This window comes from Caloenas nicobarica, chromosome 2 (assembly GCF_036013445.1).
Source record: "Caloenas nicobarica isolate bCalNic1 chromosome 2, bCalNic1.hap1, whole genome shotgun sequence".
NCBI classification, from domain to species: domain Eukaryota; kingdom Metazoa; phylum Chordata; class Aves; order Columbiformes; family Columbidae; genus Caloenas; species Caloenas nicobarica.
The window spans coordinates 106,675,559-106,690,972 of record NC_088246.1 but is presented as its reverse complement, the minus strand read 5'-3'; the positions used below and the strand labels follow the sequence as shown (position 1 = coordinate 106,690,972).

Here is a 15,414-nt window from a genome sequence, read left to right as displayed (position 1 = left end):
TATTATCCTCAAGTTGCTGGTGTAGCTACCAAACTCACTGAAAAACCTGAGTTCAGTGAGCAAGTATTAATGTGAGGGAAGTGAAATAAATCTTTTCTCCCCTGGTAATTTTGTTAACTGTGCCACCAAGGGTTAATACATTTCTCTCTGCCCATAATAATAGCCTGTAAAAATAAATAAAGAGCTCTTCTTTTTCTTATTGGTGTTTAGGATCATTAGGTAAATAAGCAAAGCTTGCAATATAATGAAATATGGTTTAGACCTATATTCCTTGTAGTGTTTGCCCAACGTCTGCACCTTCTTTTTTCTCTGAGAGCCACTAGAGCTCCTTCTTTCTTTCTCTCATACTATCTCCACCTCACTCACATAACACAATGAATGTTGCTTCCTATATTTTGTGCATACTTATTTTTGATTATTCATTGAAGAAAAACTACTCTAAAAGGGATTCTGTATTACTGTATTGTTCCTGAATTGTTAAGAGTGAAACTATCAGAAGGGTTCACCAGACAAAATCCTCACTTTCATCCAGTTCCCTAACTATATCTTACCTTTCCACCCAATCATTTCTTATTAAGTAATAACCGTCACTGAGCTTCATCAGCTATGCTAGTCTGCTGCTGCAAACTCAAGCTAGCAACTTTAAAACTAGCTGCAGACAGTTGTGGGTTTTTTTTCCTTAGTTTTCAGACTACTGAAATTTTTGATGTTTAGAGTTCTGTACCTGTAACAATATTAACACATAGCTTTCTTATCTTGGTTATCTTTAACATAAAACTTAGAAAATGTTCTGGTTCCCCTTTTGAACAGACTGGCAATATACAGATAGATGAGAGTTTTAAGTTCAATGTAAATATGCGATGTTTTACAGTGAGTTACTTTTCTATGAGGTGGTCATACATCAGAGAATTTATTTTTAAAATATCTCTGTAACTACAATGATGATTAAAGGTTCAGTAAAAACTGATTCGGTATTACAACAGTTTTCAGTTAAACTTTATTATTGTTATTATTTCATCAGTGCAGTATTTTTGAGAACACGAAAGATCAGACTGAAGTTGAAAAAAGAAAAAAAAAGCCTATATTAATCATCCCTCTGGAACTGTGAGATTCTGACCATTTCAAGCACTTTTATATTAATCAACGCTTTTAAAATTTTTTTAAAATATTTGCTTCCTTTCAAGAATTTTTTTTTTTTAGTAGATAAAAGCACAAGTCTTAATCATTCACAGCTGAAATAGAATTCCTATCACCATTTTTATCAGAGTTGCTCTACAACCCTGTAGCAACAGAGCTGCTGTATTCAGGCATGGATGTTAAACTAGATGCATAAGAATATTCATCCTTGATGCTATTATCGATATGCTTTAACACTCACAAGAATTTATTAGATTTCTGATCAAATGAAAATGTGAAAAACATCTGCAGAAAATTTAAACATTACATCAAAATGTCCAATTCTAGGTGTTTTAGGATTTTTCTAGAAGGTATATATATACATATGGGTTTTTTTAATAAAAAAAGGTAGGAAATACCATCGCAACAACTCGCGGCAGTTTAAAGAGTAGTTCATTTACTTTCATCACCCGTGGTCATAGAGGCTGACTAACCTGACAGGTAGGGTTACCATAATGGATCAGCATGATACATCATAGTTTTTTGCCAGGAAAGGAAGTTTATAGGCAAAAACTCACTTTAGCCAAAAAGAGGTTCCTGCCCAAGCCTTTCTTGCATAGGAGGGCAAATTTTCTCTAGTCATCAATGAAATACATAGTTCTCTTTCAGTTTCATACAATGTTATCACAAGTCAAATACAGTGTTTGAAGTACAATCTTGTATACAATATATAGATTGTTTTGCTTTGTTCATAAATGCTTGGCTGTTGCTCTCTGGATCTAACTTAGGTAATTCTACTAGCTATATAAATTAAATGCCATCTCTAGTGAAGCTAAAAAATTGCTAGCTGTGAATGCTGCATCTGTTTGATCTGATTATTTAACTGCTTTTACTAAGAGGAAATCTACCTAGTCGAGAACATGTAGATGCATGTGTGAAAAAGGAGGGGCTGTCTTCTCAGCAGCAGTGCAGTACAGCACTTCAACAAAGCAGAAAATCCTACTTTCTTTAATGCCAATGGGAAAACATCTTTTTACTTCAGTTAAACCAGGGCTATATGCAGACGACCTGTGGATGCTTCACTTTAAAATGAAATGGAAATTCAACAAAGTTAGAATGGTAGTGTGTTTAGCTTTTTTTCTTGAGGTTATTATTAAATTAATAAAATCAGAATAAGTAATGAATCATGCTTCCCATATTATATATACACTCATGTTCTCTCTTGTCCTAAATGTAATGTTAAATTATAAGGCATTTCTTCAATTATGAGGCCACCACTGTACCTTGCTGACTAATCAAAAAATAAATCTAAAAGACTTCAAAGAAACATCGCACTGTTGTACACCTCTGTTTTTAGAAAATGATAAAACTTCTAAGGTAAACTGCAGAGAAAAAGTCCCATGGATGAAACAGAGATCTTAAAAGCCTTCAGTGAATCATGGGCTCCAGTTATGTTTCATTCTTTTGTTTTTGAGAGTTTGGCTTCATCACTACCTCTGTGCTTCAGTAATACTTGATTGTCTACATTGTGTGCAAAGGAGACATAATGAGACATTCTGTCTGCAAGCAATGAAAGCTACTAATCATTTGTACATATAGCAGGGTGAAAACAGACTACCTGACAAAAGAAAGTATGCATGTGTTTCTACACGGTGAAATACCAAGATACTTCACAGCCATATTTCCACTACAACAATTATGGATTCAGGTGTAGACCCCTCAGTGCTGTCCTTATATTTGAAAAGAAAAAAAGAAAAGAAGAAAAGAAGAAAAAAAAGAAAAAAGAAAAAAGGAAAAAAGAAAAAAGACAAAAAGAAAAAAGAAAAAAAGAAAAAAAAAGCACACCAGCAAAAACAGTGCCTCATTGTTTGGACAGTGCTTTTTCAATAATTGTTTCAAACTGTAAATTATCCTTGTTTTACCAATAGGGAAATTTAAGCATGTATTAATGATTTGGTATTTGACTTCTGTCAAAGAGTACAACAGAGGCAAGGTGTGTTGTTATAGTCATTAACCTACTGTATCTACTTCATCAATGTTTAATATTATTTATGGTCAGGTATGAGTTAAATGATATTTTTTACCAATATAAATACAATGTGCCTTCATAGGTATCAGAGTTTTTCTTCAGTAAGTTACCCTCACTGTTAAACAAAAGAATTGGTGGAGTTATAATTTGGTTGGGTTTTGGTTTTGGTTTGGTTTTTTTCACCCTAAGACTTTGTCCTACAAACTTACAAGATTGCATTTTTTAACCTCAAGAATTTCTGGAAGTGGGTCAGGCAACAGGAAGAAGACTGGGCCTTGATCAAGCTTTGGCAATGGCTATTCTACATCTGTGTAGTGCTGTTGTGGGAGATGGTTGTGCCACACCAGACAGTTATTATGAAGAGAGTTGGAGTTATTTACTATCCCTTTTCCTTCTCTCATATCTGTACTTGACTACAACTGTTCTCCAGAAGCTTCTAACAAATGGTAAATAGATGTCCTAGAAAGCATTGAAAAGTTGGAAACAGCTGAGAAACATGAACCAAAACCTTCAGCTGAAATGAAACAGGACTGAATCATAATGCCAAGACTACCTGCTCTTCAGTATTTTGTTTCCTGCATTCTACATTTCAACTACAGGTGTTAACACTAGTTGCTCTAACACATAAACATGATTTTTACAGATGGACATTGGAATTTAGGAGCTATTTTTTTTTCTTTAAACAATTTAGTCTGCTACTGGAGTAGCAATATTTTTAGGTGTTTGTTTTGTTTTGTTTTGTTTTCCTTGCTAGCAATTCCTAGACAAGTAATAGTTGTGTCCATTCATACTGTACTCAAAAATTATTGTGTAAAATATATTTTGATAGCTATTTCTTCTGGATGAAGCAAATTTCTAAAAGATTAACAGTATTATGTCATTAGCTGTAAAATAAACTACTGTTTGAGCTTATTCATATAATTTGAGGGAAGATAAATTAATGTTTTTCTTTGTCTTTTTTTTAGGAGTGAAGTTAGTTTGTGAATCAAAATCCAAATTTAAACTCTGTTCGGAAATTAATGGAAGAGATGCAGGTTTTGGGGACCCAAACAAGACAACCTTATAAATTAGCTGGGGATTGCTTACCAGTTGGTCATCTGTGTAATTCAAATCTGTCATCTCAAAGTTTCTACCTATCTTCACCTCATTACCCATATATGTATAAAAATTACAGCAGTGACTGGGAAATTTTTGAAGCAGTAAGAATTCGGGAACTGGAAGAAGTCAAAGCCAGAGCTGCCCAAATGGAGAAGACCATGCGTTGGTGGTCAGATTGTACTGCTAACTGGAGGGAAAAATGGAGCAAAGTTAGAGCAGAAAGGAATAAAGCCCGAGAGGAAGCACGACAACTGAGAATCAAATTAGACAGTGTTGCAAAAGAACTGAGTATGCTTAAAAAAATAAATCAAGATTTAGTAAGTGAGAAGGAAAATGTAGCTACTTGGAAAACAGAATTCTGCTGCTCAGAATTATCTTATATTAAAAAAGACCTAAACCAGTTAACATTTCTGGAACAAGAACCTGTGGAGGAACTTAGCAAAACCAAAAAGATTCCTGGAGCAGAAGACACAAAGAAGGTAAAGAATGGGGATTTCTTTAGTTCATGAAGAAGTGCGAGATTATAGATGTGTATCTGCAAATGGGATGTTTCAAGGATTTAGACCAAAATTCTACCTGATCACCTCGATAGTAAAACCACTTTTTTTTTCACCTGTATTCCTAATATAGAGAAATACAGAAAACAATACCTTTCAAGTATGGCTAAATGTTGAAGTAACTCTCATATCCAGTAATTTAAGAGTATTGTTCTGACTCTAATGTTTTAAGATAACAGATTAGCTCTGTTGTCTGAATTCTCCATGCTTTGCGTACCTTTTTTTTTTTAGCCTTGAAAAAAGAAATTTAGGTTCCTGGCTCCTAAAAATAGTTTAAGTCTCCCTTTACACAGCTTCTGAAATGAGGGAAGAGGTGAGGCAAATTCTTCTCCAAAATGGCAAGATTTTTATTTGGTGAGGAGCGCAATTAGGTTGTTAAGCAGAATTAACAATCAAGTTTGGGCATGGCTTAATATGGCTGGCTCCTAGTTCTATACAAATGAACTAATTCATCAAAATGAAACTATTTGCTCATGTTTTACCAGTTTTAAGTCTGTGCCTTGTCCTGCATTATATAGCCATCATAGACAGCACCGTGTAAATACTATACTTGCTATTTGTCTGACAGATAGCAGTCACTGTAGAGGTAGGATTTTTTTTCCTACATTGTAGGAAAATGGTTTTTTCTACATTGTAGGATGTAGGAAAATTTTTACTTCAGTTCAATGAAAATTATCATGATCTTAGGCCTGAATGTATAATGTTCAGAATATTCACTCACTCAGTAATGCACATAAATTATACTATATTCCTGTGAATTCTGAAAAGAAAACCACCATAGTGTTAGTAGTGAGAATAAATTTGGCAAAAAAAAAGCATGCCTTTCATATTTTTGGGCAGACAAATGGGCCATAGGAAGGCAAATGTATTTTAACTGTTTATCTTTCTTCTTAGTATAAAATAATTTAATGAAAACTGAAACTTTAAATATGAATGGAAAAGTCTTATCTTTTCAGGAGGTTCTGATATTTTCTAATGTAGATTTCAAGTATTCTTTTAAAAATCTGAAAGAACAGAGTGGCATGAAATAAAACTGTTGGTAATCTGCTAAAATTATATTAGCTTTTAAACACAATTAATCAGAGATGATAAAATTTAAATACATTTCTAAAGGAAATTATTGTTTATAAGAGATGTTCAGTCTCCTAACTAAGCTATAGTTTATTTTTAAATGATGTTTTCTAATATTTTAAGTTACGGTCATGTTTTATATGCAAAACATGTATCTTCAAAAGAGATACTATAGTGCCCTTAATTTCTGAATGGGATTCAAATTGGTATGTTGCAGAGGTAACTTTGGTCTTTATACTAAACTTGTATAAGTCCATCACCAGCTTCAACATGACTTACATTAGAAGCTTAAGAGTTCTTAATGTATAGTTTCTTGTATACATAAATTGTATTCTTGGTTTTCTTAGTTCTAGATTCTGTCTTCACTGTAGTTACAGCCAACTAATGATAATTGGAATCTATTTCTTTAATAAAGATCCATTAGAAATATTTTGGATATGAAGCTTGTCATAACAGATGCGAGACATTACAAAATGACAGTGGTCCAAACTTTTGCACATTCTGTCCATACATACTGCAACTATACAAGATGCTACTTATTCTCTTTTTTCTCCTATGTGACTTAAATGTCTAGAAGAGCTTTGGTAGGCCCTGCTGAAGTTATGTTAGACTTTTCCCTTCATTTATGTTTTTCTTGGATGTCATATTTTCTGTTTCCTCAGGATGTAGAGTTAACCAAAGACGAAGGCAATCACGGTAAAAAAATCACTCCAAAGCCTCCTGATTCCTTTTTCAATGGAATTCCCAGCATCTCTTTGGAGGAACCTGAAAAAAGTTTGGACAATTCAGCTAAGACAATAGAGAATGATTTAATATATGTTTTGCGCTTGCATTTGGCAGAGATGCAGAAAATCTTACAGAAGGAAAGAGAGTAAGTGCAAAAACCATCTTACCTGGGGAAATCTCCATTAAAAATAGAAGTTTTTAAGACACTTTCTAAACCAGATACAGTGATATTTGCATTCATAGCTCATATGTTCTCATTTCTAAGCTTTATTAATTAATTTATTAATTGCTATTTACAAGGCTTTGATAAGAATTTAGAGAGAAATTTCAGGATAAGGATTTTTTTTTTCTTGCTTAAAAGCGTTGAAAATCAATGTTTCCATGTTTTGTAAACATTTAAAATAGTATGTGGCTTTTCTGTCATTTAAATAAGAAATGCTCCACATCGAACTGTTAAAAATGTACAACAGATTAAAAAAAATTATACTTACTAGTGATTTTTGATCAATCCAGTGATTTCTAATGTATGTTATACTCAGTTACTGGCATGCATTGTGCATTTTAACAAATTTTCATATACTCTAGCAGCAGACTTTGAAAGAGTCTAACTGCAGAATGACTAAGGCCATTTTTTAATTAAAAGCACATGAATGCAGCTGCAAAATGCTGTTCATTTTAACCTCTTCACCTGCAGTAAGGCCTATGTCAAAAGCAGGTATGAGAGGAGAATAACACACGTATTGTACGCTTGTTGTATCATATCAAATTTACCTCACATAGATAGTAAATTCACATTTTGGTGGCCTAAAAATATTCATATGTTGATTATACACTATATTCCAGCATGTGATCTCTGTGTTGGTAGGAATTCCTTGATGTTTCATGTATATGATCAGTATTTAGCAAGACTGAATGACACCAAAAAGGCTTTCCAAGGAAACATGTAGTTTGTGATGTACGATGGATGTAGTAGGAGAATTCAGGCCCTATGTGACTGTAACTTCAAAACCAGCTGAAGTTAATTAGAAAATGAAAAGGAAGAAAATGCCCCATTTGTTACAAATATATCCAACAGTTTCAGTTTAGAATTTATTTCTAGTTACATTTTTTTCACAATTGTCCTGTAGATGCTACAAGTCCAAGGTAAAAACAAACAAACAAAACAAACAAAACAAAAACCAAAACACACAAAAACCTTTACATTCTTAACTAGTATTTATTGTGTTCTGTTATATGAATTAGATAGCTGTAGAAAACATACAATAATTCTTTATTTGAATCACATTGCAGCAGATAACCAGAAGAATGTTTTATCTCATTAAAAAGGATTTAGTGTTTTGTTGTCTGCAAAAGTCCCGAAAAGCCTAAATTTTCCAGCTTGTAATGGTATTTAATGTGAGTCAAAAACCTCATCCCTCACATACCCATTCTCCTCTGGCTGAAATATTTAGGGTCCTAGGTATTTCATTTTTCAACAGTGATCACAGTATACATACATGCATATATAAAACTTTACTTTTAGAAAGAGGATCATTTTTCAACTCTTATTTTTTAATAACTTCTTAGACAAAATAAATGCTGGTTATACCTCCTGCTTTTGGTTTGTCTGTCCACGTGCTTCTCTAGTCAATTTGTAACTGTATTTCAGAGAGACAGAATCGGCCATTTATCCCTAGATATATACTGACTATGGTATATGGTAATAAATTTACTGGCGCATGGTAAGAACTGGGGCACATCTACCCAGTGCAACACATGGCAGTGCCACCCCCTTCAGGCAGCAAATGCTCACAAGAGTAGTCATTTCCACATGGCAGTGGGCACTGGTGTAACAACTCCCTCTCTAGGTCACTTTGGGCAACACTTCCCATGTTCAAAGATGTTCTGTAAGCAGAAAGTATGCAACTTAAAAGCATGAAGCAATTATTTTTGGCAGTGCACACAATAAATAGTTAGGAATAATGTTACTAAGATAAGCATTAATGTAGGCACCAGTTTTTTGAGACAGCCTACGAGTCGCTGTTGGGCAGGCTGTCACTTGCCAGCTCAGAATGAGTTGATCTGCACTGCTTGATGGAATGCGGCTTCTTTTGCTGAGTCTCCATCTTCATATTCCCAGTTTTTCCTCTTAGGGTTTTATACTTGTTCATGTCACTATTTTTACCCCTGGATCGCACAGCTGCTAATAAAGACTATCTCAACAATCTCACCCGTTTGCATTTTTACTTGTCTTATCTTGCATGGCTGTTGCTTAAGTACTTTCTCACAGCTTCTTCCTCACAACTTAGCAATTTTCCCAGTAAACTTGAGCCAAGGACACGCAGCTGTTTTGCATCAAAAGCAAGCTTGGATCACAGACAGCTTGAACCCCAAGGCCAAAGGTTACCTTGGCAGTCAGTATAATCTTACTCATACAGCACAGGATTTCTCAGCAGTTTTTTGGTCTACATTCAGTACTCCGGAACTGTGGCCACATCCCTTCCAGAGTCAAGTTAGCTCATGCAGATCCAGTGTTTGGACTTACTCTTGGTTACCTGACAAGTGTCTCCTTAAGATGTTTTGTTTCTTCACCTTGAGAGGACCTATGCTTTTTGCATTCTGTTTAAAGCTATCTTCAGTAAACTCAATATAACCTGAAGCCAGGGATCAGGCTTTGAAAAATACATAAAGAAAGGAGCTCTAAAAAAAAAATAAATAAAAAGAGCTCAAAGTTTATGTTTTGACTTTCAGAGAACTTCAGGGTGGGATCCACAATGTAAAATCAGACACCAAAATCCTCTGTTATACACCATGGTTTATATCAAATGCACATTTGACATCTCATGACATAAATGGGAATTAAAGACCTTATATCTTGTTCAACACTTTAAAGAATCATTTGCCTAAAATAGCTACCTTTACTCATCTTTCGGATCAGTGGTCCCATCTAAATGTCTTCTAGTTTCAGGATCTTAATTTGTTCCATTTTGAAAAAGTCTTTATTTGGTCTAGAACCAAAAGTCCGCAAACTACACTGGTAATTGACAATATCACAGAGGAATTGCTTAGGTCTGGATGGGTAGACTTAGGCAATGGAAGCAGGAGGCTGTATCTGAGCATCAAAAGCCACCTTTGTACTGTGAGGGTGAACAAACACTGGCATAGGTTGCCCAGACAAGTTGCTGAGTCTGCATCCTTGAAGACATTCAAAAGCCTTCTGGACATGGACCTGAGCAACCAGCTCTAGGTGACCCTGCTTTAGTGAGGGGGGTGGGCCAGATGAGCTCTAGAGGTTCCTTCCAACCTCAAACATTCTGTGTAATTCTGTGATTTAATTAGATAATGACCTAAAATAGATGATTACAAGATCCATTAAAAATGCTCTGATCTTGATCTTTTGTTTAAGTAGTAGTAAGCTGCTTCACCAATCTCTGCTATATTCTTTATTCCAATCTTTGTTTTATTTATTTAAATAGCAAACTTTATGTAGGCAGGATCATCTGTTTCATTTAGCAGCATCAGAGGTACCTGAGCTGTAACATAAAATAAAAGCAGTATCTTCTAAGTAAGTGCTACATACTGGACATTCCTCTTTTCCTTTTCAGATTAGACCATTTCTAAGGACTTCAATGTATTCAGTACAGTCAACAGACTATTATTCAAAGTATTAAAACGTCATTTTTCATGCTTTCACTTTCTACTGTGTTAAACATCCCTCTTAACTATTCTTTTAGTTCCCCAATGAAGTCATAATACCGTTCCACTGAGATATCCCATTACTTAATAAGAAAAACTATTCAGTTGATATGTCTATCTTAGATTCTTTACATATGTCAGAAGTCACCTTGCTCCACTTTGCTTTGTGATTGATAGTGTTTATTTTATTACCATAATGTTATGGGAGCCATAGGTGTTTATTAAGGTAATCTCTGCTGTGTGCTATATCTATGCAGAAAAAAGAGATCCCTGGTTCAAGAGCATTAGGTTTAGTTGTAAAAGAAGAGAGAACAAGACAATACTTCACTCAAGTGAATCACTTCATTAATGTAGCTGACATTGCTTCCAGGACCTGAGCCAAGCCAGTTAGTGGTAACTCTTGGTATCTCTGTGCAGGCCTGCCATATGCTGCATAGACATGCCCCAGACACACCTCACCACTTTGCTTTAATTCATTAAAGTTAGCAAAGTTGTTGCAGAAGGTTAATTTTAAACAAAATATTCTTAGAATGCAGCTATAGTCAGCCTGGCAATAATATCTTTAGTAAAGAGGTTGACAAATACTATTAGCCTCAGAATAGAAAATAACTACGGTGGCATATAACAGTTTCTTTATCACCAGGATCACAAATTTCTTTTCCACTATTTCGATACTTTCGCCTTTTCTGGTATAGTAGCCTTTAATCCTTCCATTATCACAAAACTTATAAAATTTAAAATTTTCATCTCCCAACATCTCCCAACAAGGTTTTGAGTCAAGAGTATTAATCCCTTAGAAATACATTTTTGGAAATAGGAATCATCTTAACAAGATTAAAATTCAGCGGTGCAGCTGCTGAAAGAGTTTTTTTCCCTAGAACTACTTCATTGCAGGTACAACTCGTAACTAAGAGAACATTTCAGTGCTTTTGGCCACAGCCCTTCAGACTCTATTCCTGATTCTGCTTTATCAAATACATAGACTGAAATAGGCCAGAGATGAGTTTACAGACTTCAACAGTAGTGTTACAAATAGCATATGCAGTACAAGGTCCTTTATATAAAATGCCTAGTAGCAGCATCTTTGGGTTGAAACATCTATGTGGTTTTACTGTTTTTCAGATTTTAAATTTCTTCAGCATCCTGACATTATGGGGTCTATTCCTATATTTATGTTTATAGTTAATGGAATGGAATGGAATGGAATGGAACATAGAAATGTTAGAAATATAATTTGAAAGCTTTTATCTGTAATTAAGAATTTTTTCATTTTCTTTTGTGTTCCAAATTCTATTTTGTTGCAAATTTTCAAAATTGGGCATGTGTGTTACACAAATTTAAAATGAAATTATGAAGGAATTTCATAAAGAGAAATTATGAGAAATTCATTCTTGTCTTTGGAACTTCACTAATAGTGTTCCTGTGAACAAATAAATGAGTTTTTAATTGGTTTCAAAGACAAGAACATCTGTAGTGCCTCTGCTGCTTCATATTTCTTTCAATATTTTCTGAATGGCTGAAAACATTTTAATTGGCTAGAAGAGGAGTAAAAGTAAATATCGAAGTTCATTGTTTCATAATACAATACCTTTCTCCAAGGAATCATTGTTTGCTCTTAGTGGATTGTGTATCCTAGATATTTTTCCTAAATGTAGCGATGGACTTTATGCTCAAATAACATTCCAGAGGAAAATGCTTAATGAGGGTGTAATATCTCTGAGCTAAATAATCAATTTTCCTAAAATTATTCTAGCATTTCCTTTCAAGAACAATTATTTTTTGAAACATGAAATATCCATAGCATCTTTGGTTTCAGCACTATCGACATACAGTATACATTCCCTCTGTGTGTTTAAAATAATCTTCTGTCTGTATCCAAATAAAAGTAATACAGTACCTTTTCTCTGAGGATCTTCACTAACTCACTAACATGTGTTAGGCAACTTGAATCCCTAACTGAAGTCCATTTTCAATTTTTCTTCAGTTTTTCCCCAAATTTTATTTCATGTAAAATTTTAATTCTATACTACTGGATTTCTCTGATCTCTTTTGCTATTATTTTTGGTAAATCTCTTGGAATAATTATATAATGATAATTTAGGTTTTTAATAAAAAACAGATATATGATTGATAAAGGCAGCAAAATATAGCAAGCTGTGAAAAGGAAATTCAAAGTAATTTGTCTGTTGTCACCTTCAATAATATGTAATGCTGACTTTTAAAATACTTTTTCAGAATGAATGTTTTTCTGGAAAAAGAAATGGAAAAGACAGAAAATGAATTATTTTTTTGGAAATGGAAGTATGAAGAACTGAGACAAACCAAGCTGGAAAGCCTGAAACAGGTATGTTAGCATGGAGTAAGAAACAAAATTTAGACTTCTGATTTCTTGTGTTGTAACTAAGAGTAAAATCATATCTAGGGTTTATCAAAGAGATAAATCAACCGATTTTCAACTATTTATCCCCATAGGCTGGTGGGGAGGGTCCTGCCAAGGGTGGGTGGAGAAGCCCAGCCCCGGCGCAAGGGTCATGTGCTGCCATGGTAGCACTGGTGCTGGGGAGCTGCAAGGGTGGCACTAGAGTGACACCATTGTCTCACAGGAAGGGACTGGCTGGAGGAGGCAGGTGATGGTGCTCCATCCCTGTGTGTGATGAGGGTGGTGGCCCCGATGTAGGTGATGCATAGATGAGGTTCTTAGGGACATGGTTTAGAGGTGGACTTGGCAGCACTAGGTTAATGGCTAGACTCAATAATCTTAAAGGTCTTTTCCAGCCAAAATGATTCTATGATTCTATATACAGTGAACCATGGTCAGGGTCCAGCTGGGCTTGTTTTCAAGCAGAAGGGGCCCATGTGGGGCAAGCAGGTGTGTGGAAAAGCCCCATCACTGTGAGAACGTTGTCCCTGGGCTACCAAGTGGGCATGGTGGCGGTGACAGCTTGGCAAAGAGTGGGGCAGCACCCTTAGAGGTGGTGGGGGCATCCTGAGATCTAGGCTGTGGCCAAGAGAGGTGACTTCTGTTTAGGGAGAGCCAAATGCCCATTCAGGTGATGCTGAGAGAGAGCTGCCAGGTCTCGTGCACAGGTCCTGCACCGTATCTGTAGGGAGTGGTGGCTTGTCCGGTGGTTTGCATGTGGGAGGGGGCTGGAAGTGTGCTGATGGCAGTATGAGACACATCAGCAATAGTAGTGGGTGTCCATGCCTACAGGAGATGTACGCTGGTGGAGGGAATGTGTTGCCCCTTTTCCGCTGCAGGAAGAAGTGAGCAGGCTGGGCAGGCCCAGGGAAGACAAAGGGGAGACTAAGAGGATCTTCCCAGGGTCCCCAGAGGTAAGAGGGTCTGAACCACATAGGAAGGGCAACCAGAGACTTGTGAGGTAAATAGAAACCTGTAGTAGAAAGACTGGAAACCTATGATCTCCAGCAACTGGAGCATAGCTCTTTTTCCACATATAGATCCCCAGTTGCAGAATAGGTTCAACTGCAGCACAGGAGAATAAAGCCATGATTGAGGAGACATCAGAGCCAGCTTTAACCTAAACCATGCACTCAGGAGGAAACAGTGAGAGATTCTCTCCTGTGGGGACAGAAACCCCTGTGTCCCCCACTTGCCTTTTTGAGGGTTATGTTGCTTGCGGTGGGCTTGGATCCAGAATGTTGCAGAGAGATTGCTAAGGTCTGCCCAGTCCTTTGACTACTTTCCCTTGCTGCTCATGCACATAGGCACCAGCAATACTCCTGGGGGCATATTGGGAATGACCACACAGCTCTGAGCTTGAGGTCACAGGGACCCAGGTGTTGCCTCCTTGATCCAACAAGCTGGCCAACCTAGTGAGGAAAACTTTGAAAGAGGAATGATGGGAGTGGAAGATTACAGCCCACAGTAAGGTGATGAAGTGATGTTCAGAGGTAGAAAGCTGAGGCTACAGGCTGATAGGAGCAAGACTTCATGAATGACAAAACAAGGTGAAGGGACTCCTGCTTCAAGCGTTGGTACAGAAATGCACACATCCTGGGAAACAAGTAGGAAGAATTAGCCATGTGCGGCTACATAGCTACAATATTGTTGGAGCAATTAATATACTGTGCTAAGTTCACACAACTGGAGTCCCGTGAAGTACTTCAGGAAGGAGAGGCTAAAAGGATGGAAGTTACCCTCAACTCTATAAGCAGTCAGACCTTTTGAGCTCTCCTGAGGCATGGGAACTTGTGGCTTAGGATCGGAGGAGATGCCAGTAAGCACGACATTGATGTGGGAGTTTGTTAGAGACCACCTGATGAGGAAGCAAATAAAGTCTTTAAAGAACTCAAGTTTCTAAGTTGCAGACCCTGGTTCTAATGGGGGACTGACTGTACATTTGCTAGAAAGACAACTTGGCTGCTGCAATCAAAGAGACTTCCAAAGGGTTTCAGGAATAATTTCTTGTTGTAGATATTAGATGAACCAACCAGTGGCGATGCATAGCTGTATCTGCTGTTGACTAGTATCAAAGGGGATGTGATAATGAATGATGTCCTTGCCCATAGGAACTTTGAAATAGTGGTATTTGTCATCCTGAGGGAAGTGAGAAAGGCAAGCAGCACTGTACAGACCCTGAACCTAAGGAAAGCAGGATGTTGGCTTAGTCAGGGAACTGTTGGATAGGATCCCAGGGGAGACAGCTCTGACTGGTAAAGGAGTTCACCAAAGCTGGTAGGTCTTGAAGTGTAGCTTCTTCCAAGTGGAACAAAGGTCTGTCCTAATACTCAGGGTAGCAGGCGGATGTGTCAGGAGACAGATTTAGCTTAGCAGGGAACTCCTGGTGGAGTTCTTGATGCCAGGAAGCAATGTACTTCTATAAAGGAGATAAGCAAAGAAAGGAGTAATTTAAGAACATGATTTGGTTATGTAGGAACAGTGTTAGGAAAGAAGTGTTCGTTTCAATCCAGGTTCATGAGTAGAATACTAAGAAATATTTGCATTGCGGCTTTCAGGATTTAACTTTCAGAACAACAGGTTGAGGACCTCTTAAATCCAACAAAACTCAAAATATGCATCTGTATAACTAAATATAGATATAGAATTTACATTTTCCTATAAATGTCATATATCAGATTTGGAATAATCCAGGAAAATTAATTAGCTTTCTTTTCAGATTT

At 36.4% G+C, this 15,414-nt stretch overlaps 1 protein-coding gene across 1 annotated transcript in view; it reads left to right on the top strand.

Annotated features, from left to right (window-relative positions):
• Positions 1-4,131: 4,131 nt before the first annotated feature.
• Positions 4,132-15,414, top strand: part of CCDC102B (coiled-coil domain containing 102B) — a 40,226-nt gene continuing 28,943 nt past the window's right edge. The window contains exons 1-4 of the mRNA XM_065629795.1: positions 4,132-4,722; positions 6,534-6,742; positions 12,508-12,615; positions 13,524-13,605. Of these exons, the coding sequence (XP_065485867.1) occupies positions 4,165-4,722; positions 6,534-6,742; positions 12,508-12,615; positions 13,524-13,605 (957 nt within the window). The 5' untranslated portion in view covers positions 4,132-4,164. The remainder of the gene's footprint in view (positions 4,723-6,533; positions 6,743-12,507; positions 12,616-13,523; positions 13,606-15,414) is intronic.